The 9,083-nt window shown below is 32.2% G+C and overlaps 1 protein-coding gene across 1 annotated transcript; it reads left to right on the top strand.

Moving 5' to 3' along the window:
- Positions 1-293: 293 nt before the first annotated feature.
- LOC149528524 (uncharacterized) lies at positions 294-8,500 on the top strand. The gene is made up of 5 exons (XM_089808041.1): positions 294-650; positions 922-1,115; positions 1,315-1,328; positions 7,726-8,039; positions 8,294-8,500. The coding sequence occupies exons 1-5, from the start codon at positions 294-296 to the stop codon at positions 8,498-8,500; spliced, it is 1,086 nt and encodes a 361-aa protein (XP_089664167.1).
- The last annotated feature ends 583 nt before the right edge of the window (positions 8,501-9,083 follow it).

Genomic DNA, 9,083 nt, shown 5'->3' with positions numbered 1-9,083 from the left:
TGCTATTTTCGTCATGAAATTTTCAACCGTTATGTATTGCCGACATTGCTTTGTTCTGGTGGGCCCGCCCATGTCTTATGCGCCTGATGTTAGACATTTATTTCAATTTTGCTCTGGCGGCTCCATCAAGCCGCGTCGTTGGTGAAATCCTCTATAAATTGGGCTTTCACTCCCCATTCTGAACACATTCAACTCTCTCTCACTTCATAACTAGGTATATCACATCTCTTGAGATTCCTGTGTTTTTATTTTGGGGGTGTTTCTATTTCTTCACAAACTCTCTCTCTCTTGCAATGGCGGATTCAAATGCAGCAGAGCATCAGGATCGTGGGCTTTTCGGCTTGTTTGGGAAGAAGAAAGAGGAGGAGACACATCAACAGCATGGAGGTCCTGTGGAGGGACACGTGGCTGGTGTAGCTCCACATGAGCAAGGCCACCTAGGCGAGGCTCACCCTACCCCTGTGTCTCACGGCCATGTTGGCCGAGCCGAGCCTCACCCTGTGTATGGCCACGTCGGCGAGATTCACCCTGCACCAGTGTCTCATGGCCACGTGGAGGAGGGGAAACTCCATGGCGACGGTGAGGAGAAGAAAGAACAAGGGGGACTCATGGGAAAGTTGCATCGCAGCAACAGCTCTTCCTCAAGCTCTGTAAGTTTTGCATGCCCATAACTTCTTCCATAATATGTTTTAATTTCAAAGTTACACATATTTTAATGTGTTTTATGTGCATAAACATATTTGGTGTACATGCCGAATTTTCAAAAGTATTATACATCGTGCTTTTGCATTCTCATTTCTGCAAGTGCTTGCATAGATTCCTTTCATTGTTCTTCATGAGGAGAAAGTGCATTCCAATTATTAGGTCTACTGTTTATGTAAGTGTAATGTATCTGATCTGATGAAATGCATGTGTTGACAGTCCAGCGATGAGGAAGAGGATGAAAAGGGAGAGAAGAAGAAGAAAAAGAAGGGTGGATTGAAGCTACATGGAGAGAAGAAAGAGAAAGAAGAAGACGGTCATGTGAAGCCTGAAGAAGAAGGGGGAGAGAAGAAAGGTTTGATGGAAAAGATCAAAGAGAAGCTCCCTAGAAACCACAAAGAGGGAGAAAAGGAGCATTGAAGAAGAAACTGGTTTTTCATTTTTATGGGGTTTGATTTTTCATTTTTCTTGTTTGAAGCATACTATGGGCTGTGTGTATGTATGCTGTGTTTTTGTATAAATTAATATAATAAGATTGTAACGATGGTTACATTTTTCTAATTGCAATGTTTTGCTGAGCACTCTTTGTTTCTTTTTTCATATTTATTACAGAGATGGAGAGATGCGTTTAATCACTTGAGATGAAGTAACAGAAAACAGTATTAATAATAATAAACAAATTTTGAAATTTTTAAATAAAAAGGTTTGCAAGATTAGAATTCTGCCTGGAAGACATGAAATGCATTTTCTTTGGTTAATTTTTTTGACATGTCATATGTGCAATATTTTTACAAAGGCATACAAGTATAAAAGAGTGGGGTTCATTTGGCATCTTACATGAAAAAAATGATTTCTAAATGGTGGATCTTCCACATCATAAAAAAACAAGGGGCGCAAGTGCCAAAGTCCCTGCCTTTAGTGGCGGGAACTTGAAATAGAATGCCAAATGTTGTGGAGAGATTTTGATTTGTGAAGGTGATGAAATGCAATGCGAAATGGCATGGAGAGCGTTTAATTTGTGAAGATAAGCTACATGAAATTTACTTATGAGCTTAGATGTTTTTTTTATTTGAATTAGGTTAATTTAAGTAGCCTAACTTAATGTATAGAAGGAAGGCAATAATACTCTCATGATAAGTCATTAGCATTAAGGGTTGTAGAAAATACTACCATATTTTAGGAAACTGCATAAAAGAAATTGTTGAAAACCAACAAAAAGGTTTAAAATAAAATTTTAATTAGATTTTATTGCATGCATTAATACGCATTGTCTAAATATGTAAAAAAGAAATAAAATGTAATATTAAAAACCACAGTTTATTTGAATATAGTGATTGATGAGGCTAAAAAGGAAGAAATAGTAAAAATTCAAGCTAATTAGAACATGAGCAATGCCATCAAATTTAACAAGACAACTATCATCAAGTAGACTTAGTTGATGTCAGCCAAAAATCTAGAACATCATAGCATAGTAAAAAAGTTAACTCGAGTTGTCCTATGCACGAAGATGATGAAGAGAATCTAACAAGTGAAAACCATTATATTCTTGGAGTTGTCCTATGCACGAAGATGATGAAGAGCATCTAACAAGTGAAAACCATTATATTCTTGTTATTATTAATAATTAATTAATGGTAACCATAGTGTGCTCGAACAGAATGATTTGTATGAATGATACAAACATGTGTTGGTCAATGCTTGCAAGGTTTGCATGCTGCACACACGTATTTCTTTGGCATTAAGATCATTTTAATGTTAAAAACATTCTATTGTAGTTTGAAGAAGACATCTGGGCAAAAAATCATCAAGCTTCATGCAAAAATCTTTTTAATAAGAGTTTTATCATCATATTGATTTGAAAAATTAAAATGGTAATTAGAAGGGGTGATTGTGACCAAAACAGATGAAATAACTTTTCTTAGTCACAATTGTCCTGAATTAAGAGCCCAAAGAAGACACTCCTCTGTTATTATTGCTGTTAAGTTTCTTTTGCAGTTCAATTTCCATCCACTTTGATAACCATGTTGGTTTCCTAATAAATGTTCTTCTATATTAACCATGTTTGATTTCAGCAAAGTATGTGAGCCAACTGCTGGAAATTCGTTATGTTTACAACATAATTGCAACAAGGATAGGCTATATATTGTCAAGATTTACTATGTTGTATAGAAATTCAAGCTGATTGACTATTGATTTTGACTGTGCAGGTCATTGCATGACTCATTTGACATGCATTGCAAAATTGGTCCTTAACATTTGACAGTAAAGGCAATTTATCATGTCTGTATTTTTTTTCTTTTAATTGATGAGCTCAAATCATGTTTACTTCAACTTTTTTCTAGAATACAACATAGTTATATGAATATGTTTCATTATAATTTACTGGGTTTTCCAAACTAAAGTTTTAGCCACATTGATGTCCTAGACATCATAAAGTGAATGCACTTTGATATTGATAGCTCGGAAAGACAGGTTATCTATATATCCCCAATAGCTATGTAGTAAGATTACTGGAGTGGATAACATTGAGCTTTGCTCAATTTTCAAGCTAGGGAAGTGAGGAGCTGCATTTGTACTATTATGCATTAGCACTAGAATGTGTCTATAATCCACTTTCCAAACAATTAAAGGAGTTTTCATGATCCCAAGTTTTCTCAGCTCCGTGTGGAGCTTCAGGCATTTCTTTAACTTCTTTAGGAAACCTACTACAAGGGATTTGCTTCAGGCTTTTCTTCATGTTTGATTCGGTGTTTCAAGTGAACCTTCCCTTTCTCGGGGAGTGTTTCATGCAAGAAACCCCTTTAATTTTTTGACAGTTGTTCCAGATGATTTGACATTGACAAAATGTTTATGTCTATGTTTGATGTTGTTAAAAACCCCATTGAGGAGGGTGGGAATTCATCAGGGGAAGAGGTTGTGGATGCGTTCTTGGAACAAAAGGCTTTCAAAATGGAGTACTTTGTAGAGGAACTAGATGTTGTTTTGTCTATTATTGAGTAGTGTAATGTATGGAAATACCGGGAGGATGTGGATAGAAATGACAAGCACCATATTAAAAGATTGATGCAATTGGCATCTAACACAGGCATTAGGGGTCAATCTATTTTTAACTCGCTCCTTGTCTATAGTAACTTCGGTTTCACTCTAAATGCCAAAGACTCAAAGAAGAAGCTGACATTAGTGTTCACTTGAAGAACATCACAATGAATGTTTCATTAAATTTCACTGCATTATCAGATCCAAGACAAACTGATACCAAAGATTAAAGATATGAAAAAGATCCCATCGTGCCCTAGCGGATTCATAAGGGATTTCAAATGCTCCTCATTCAGACGCTACAACTTCTATTGTTAACTTGTACATTGGGTTCTTGCCCTTTCAATGAGAGCGACAATCTAAAAGTCTTCGGAGAGGGCACTAAATTCTGGGGGAAGGTGTCAATGCTCACGAACAAACATTGTTGGAAAGATCTGCTCCCAGAACATTCTGGAAGCTCATTGCAATTTTTGGCTTATTTTTTGTTTGTCAAATTGAATTTTTTCCTTGCCATTTTTCGTGAGAGCCAATACCATAAAGGATATCTATCATTTTAAGAATTTTTAAAAATATATAGATTTATAAACTTTAGTTTAATCTTCATTGTTTGAAAAATAATTTAATATGATTGGTTGTTGATTGGCCGAATTAATTGACTATATGCATCCAACGAATGCAATAGTATACTGCCTATGGCAGGAACTAATAATGCTGGAATTGGAAAATGATTCAAGTGTTCCATTTTGTTTGGTTTTATTTCCAAAATCTCTTCTAGGATTTTTTTTAAAGAAAATAAGCTTTTCATTTTGGCAGTATTGTAAGGGTGGTATTATACATTTAACTCAAAATTGTGTGTGTTTTGTTTGAATTTATAAGTGTTAAAATAGACTATTTTCCTCTCCTTTTGGTATTTAAGGTTTGACGATTTGATTCTAAAAATAAACAATTCAAGAGTAAGTTATATGTTATGCTCCACTTGCAAAGTTTTTACTAATTAATAAAGTTGAATTACAAAGTTTTTATTGATTAATAAAGTTGAAGCTATACATCACACAAAACTCTATATAATCATTTTTAAGACTTAGAATTTACTTTCATGTAAATTTGAAAAGCAAAAGAAAATGTTAATTTTTACTTTACAATCCTTTCTATCAAACATTTGGAATACTCCTCAATATGGTCACCATTTAGTAAGTTATGCTCCACTTACAAAGCTTTTACTAATTAATAAAGTTGAAGCTATGCATCACACAAAACTCTATATAATCTTTTTTAAGGCTTAGAATTTAGTTTCATGTAAATTTGAAATACAAAAGAAAATGTTAATTTTTACTTTCCAATCCTTTCTAACTCTCATTTGGAATACTCCTTGCTACGGTCATCATTTCTTTTGCTCCACAACAAACTCATCAATTCACCCTTCAGAAAGCTTTGAAAGTTGTCCAGGTAACAACCCTTCTACATGTTGAGCCAATTCTCCATTCCAAACTCTTTCTTTGTAATTATACAAACACATGTTTGAGATGAAAAATAGAGCCTTGGTTGCCAACCTTCTCTAATGAATTGCTTCATTATGCACTATTATTTCCCTATTGTGCTTCATTGTCTTAATTTTTTATTTATTTATATGATTTTGATGTAACTTGTTTAAAATGGAATCGATGATTTGTCCTTAAGCTATAATTTTGTATGTTACAAATTATATGTATGTTCATATTCAAGGTATTTTTTTGTGGCTAATATTTGCTAATTGGCTAATTTTAGAATTTTTTGGCTAGTAATTTGGCTAGTAATTTAAGATTTGATGCAATCTAAATTGCCACATTTTTATAAAATTTAGTTACAAAATATTTAAAATTTCTTAGTAATTTATTTTATTTAAAAATGTAAACTCAAAGATTCGCCACAATATTTGATACATGATTAGATTTGATTCACCTAAATATTATATTTTCTTGGATAAATTAAAATTAATTCACCAATAATTATCATAATTATTAGTTATTTTAGGGATATATCACATTTATTTAGTTTTCCCTATTAATTTAAAATATAATGTAATATCAATTTTGATTTTTTATATTCCATGGTGATTAATGAACTTCCTACTATTATTGAGATTTCTCAATATTTTCAATAAAAAAATTTTATGATTCTAAATAATTGCCAAAATGAATAATATTTAAAATTAAAAAATTTAGTGGTTTGCCAAAAGAAATAATTTTGTTTTTCAAAATAATGAAAGATTTGCCAATATTTTCTATCTTTTTATGGAGGGGGGTTTCTTAAAGTTTACATTGTTTATATTCATAGTAATATATTTCTTATATTCTAAAATTGAGACATTTGATGAGAAAACATTTCTATGAGGTATTATTTAAACATTTATTTGCTAGTATCCTAACATGCCTTGTCAAAAACCAACCAATGATATATCAAAAAAACTTAACCTTTGTTTCATGAAATTTAAAGAGGGGGCAATTAAATGTCAATTTATTGAAATATGCTGATAAAACCATGGTAGTTATTTAATGGAGCGTGATAGTTTAATATAGTTTAAACTTGGTAGTAACATGAATTTAATACTAGTGTGGTTCTTATAAATGCTCTACTACTTAGACAATTAAAAAATCATCAAAAAGCCATCTATGATAGATAACGTAGTATGAAAACATTTGTAAGAAATCTTATAAAAGATGAATAGGTGCTTACTCTAATTTGATATTGATTGTATACTTTTATAAAGGAATTAGGTTGAATTTAGATTTTTGATTTCTTTTTAATTTTATTTTTATCAACATTTAAAATCATGTTTTATCGTCTGTAAATAAAACAAGTTAAGTACCATGTAATTTGTTAAAATGTTTGTATGGTGAGCTAGCAACCTTTAGTGCAAGATTTGAACATGCAAAAACTTAGCACTCTCTATCCATGTAAGTCTCAAATCACCACCAATGTTTCTACTCATTGACTTAATTTGTCTTGCCTTCATCTTGTAGCTCATATTTGCAAGACCTTAAACTTTTAGTTTTTCTTATTTTAAAAGTTGTTAGCTCATTGGAAAAGTGTATGTATTACAAGAAGCGAGATGGTGGTTTGAGTCCATCATGCTCTAACATGAATTAGTTAAATATATTAGTGTTTATATTTAATAATGATTTTATTTATTTATTATTTTATACTATCTATCTAATCATCTTAAGAAAGACAATAAGTGAGACTAAAGGTATATTCATTTCTATAAAGACATAATTGAAATTATCTCTAAAAGATAATAATATTGTCATTCCTTATTGTCTTTATAAGATAATAATTTAAGATGCTAGTTTAAGACATACACTTAAAGACAATATTTAAGACAACATGCAACTTTATATTTCCTCAAGTCTAGAGAATTCACTTGAAAATTATCTCAAAAATTGTCTTGAGACCCCACTTTATGTTGTAATGATGTTTTCATTGCATGGGAGGGCCATTTCTTCATAACATCTTTAAATCTTTAGTAGGACTCGAAGTGGATTTAAATAGTCTTGTTACAATATTTTTTTCAAGAAAATTGGTCTACTTTTAAACCATCCACCATTCCATACTATCAACAATATTGTTTCTCCCATTGGCCCACCCACATCTTATCTACATATTGTTGATATTTATTTTACCAACATATGAATGTCATGCATCAGTCAAATATTTTTCAATGGCACCAACAAGTAATGTCCTAATTGTGTTGCTCATGAAATCCTATAAATTAGCATTCATTTCTCAATCTAACTTAATCAACCACTCAAAAATATTTTCCATCTCTTGATATTCATATTCTTTCCTTTTGTTGAGTTTGTATTTCATGAAAAGTTTCTTTATATTGCAATGGTAGAGGAAAATACATAAATCATTAGGACCATGGGCTATTTGGCTTGTTTGGTAAAAGGAAAGATGATACACGTCAATAGTATGGTGATGTCATGGTGTGCCACATGGTGAGTGTAGCTCCTCATGAGCAGGGACATGTAGGAAAGACTCACTATAACCATGTGTTTTATGACCAAATTGGCATAAGTGAAACTCACCATGTGTATGGCCATATTATCAAGGCTCATCCTATATCCATGTCTCATGGCCTTGTAGGTGAGATTCACCTTGTGCATGTGTACAACCACATTGACAAGATTCACCCCACACTTGCTCTCATGTCTCGTGGAAATGTAGAAGAGGGAGAAGTCCATGGAAAAGGTGAGGAGAAGAAACATGAAGAGGGTGCCATGGTAAAGTTGCATCATAACAACAACTATTCCACTAGCTTTGTAAGTTATTGTTTCCTACTCACTTCCCTAATATATTGTAGTTTGAAATTTTAATTAGATGTTTTTTTTTGTGCATAAAAACTATTTGTTATGTGTGCCTAATTTTTCAAAATACTATACATCCTACTTTTGCATCCTATTTTTTTATTACTAAGCATAGATTCATTTCATTGTTCATATAGAGAATGTACAATCCATTTAATATCTAGTTCATTTTATTGGAATGTAATATGAGGAAATGAATGTTTGGACAGTCTAGTAATAAGGAAGAGGGTAAAAAGGGAGATAAGAAGAATAAAAAGAAGGGTGGATTGAAGGACAAGTTAAAGCTTTGTAGACATCAGAAAGAGGAAGAACATTCTCATGAAAATTTTGAAGAATGGGGAAAGAAGGAAGATTTGGTGGAAAAGATCAAAGAGAAGCTCCCTGGACACCAGAATGAGGAAGAAAAAGGGCATTAAGAAGTAACTATAGATTTTTTGTTTGCTTTGACCTTATGTTTGGGCGTTTTTCTTTGGTGGAATTGGGCTGGAAATGGGATGGAATTGTCCTTGTCAAATATGGGAATCAACATATTCTATGTTTGTTTTGAATACATGAAAATATTATAGGGATTTGTTAATTATCCTTCACCCCCAAAAACATCATTTTAATCTTCCATCCAAAAAGGTAGAATTTTGGAAAATGAATTTCAATTCCACTTAAATGGAAATTGGGTGTGAATCATTTTTAAATTTTTTATTCACATGTGCCTTTTACCATGTCACTTCTCTCTTCCTTGTCTATTTCAAACTTTGTAGAATTTTTGTTGAGAAGTTGTTAATGAATTCTCACAAACCATCGATACAATGTATGAATTGACTATCAACTCACCATAAAAGGAATAAGTGTGACTTCTAAACCTAATGTGTATCCAAGCCAAAAGTGTAGTACATGATAGTGGATAAACTTAGATATTATTGAGAAATTTGGGGAGGCAAAAAAAGTTTTGATGTTGCAAGAAGTTATCAACAAGTTCGTGTAGAATATTTCTATGGTGAACAT

Source organism: Cupressus sempervirens, chromosome 11 (assembly GCF_028749045.1).
Source record: "Cupressus sempervirens isolate cs-2001-9-10 chromosome 11, ASM2874904v1, whole genome shotgun sequence".
In the NCBI taxonomy this organism is placed as follows: Eukaryota; Viridiplantae; Streptophyta; class Pinopsida; order Cupressales; family Cupressaceae; genus Cupressus; species Cupressus sempervirens.
This window is presented reverse-complemented; position numbering and strand designations above follow the sequence as displayed.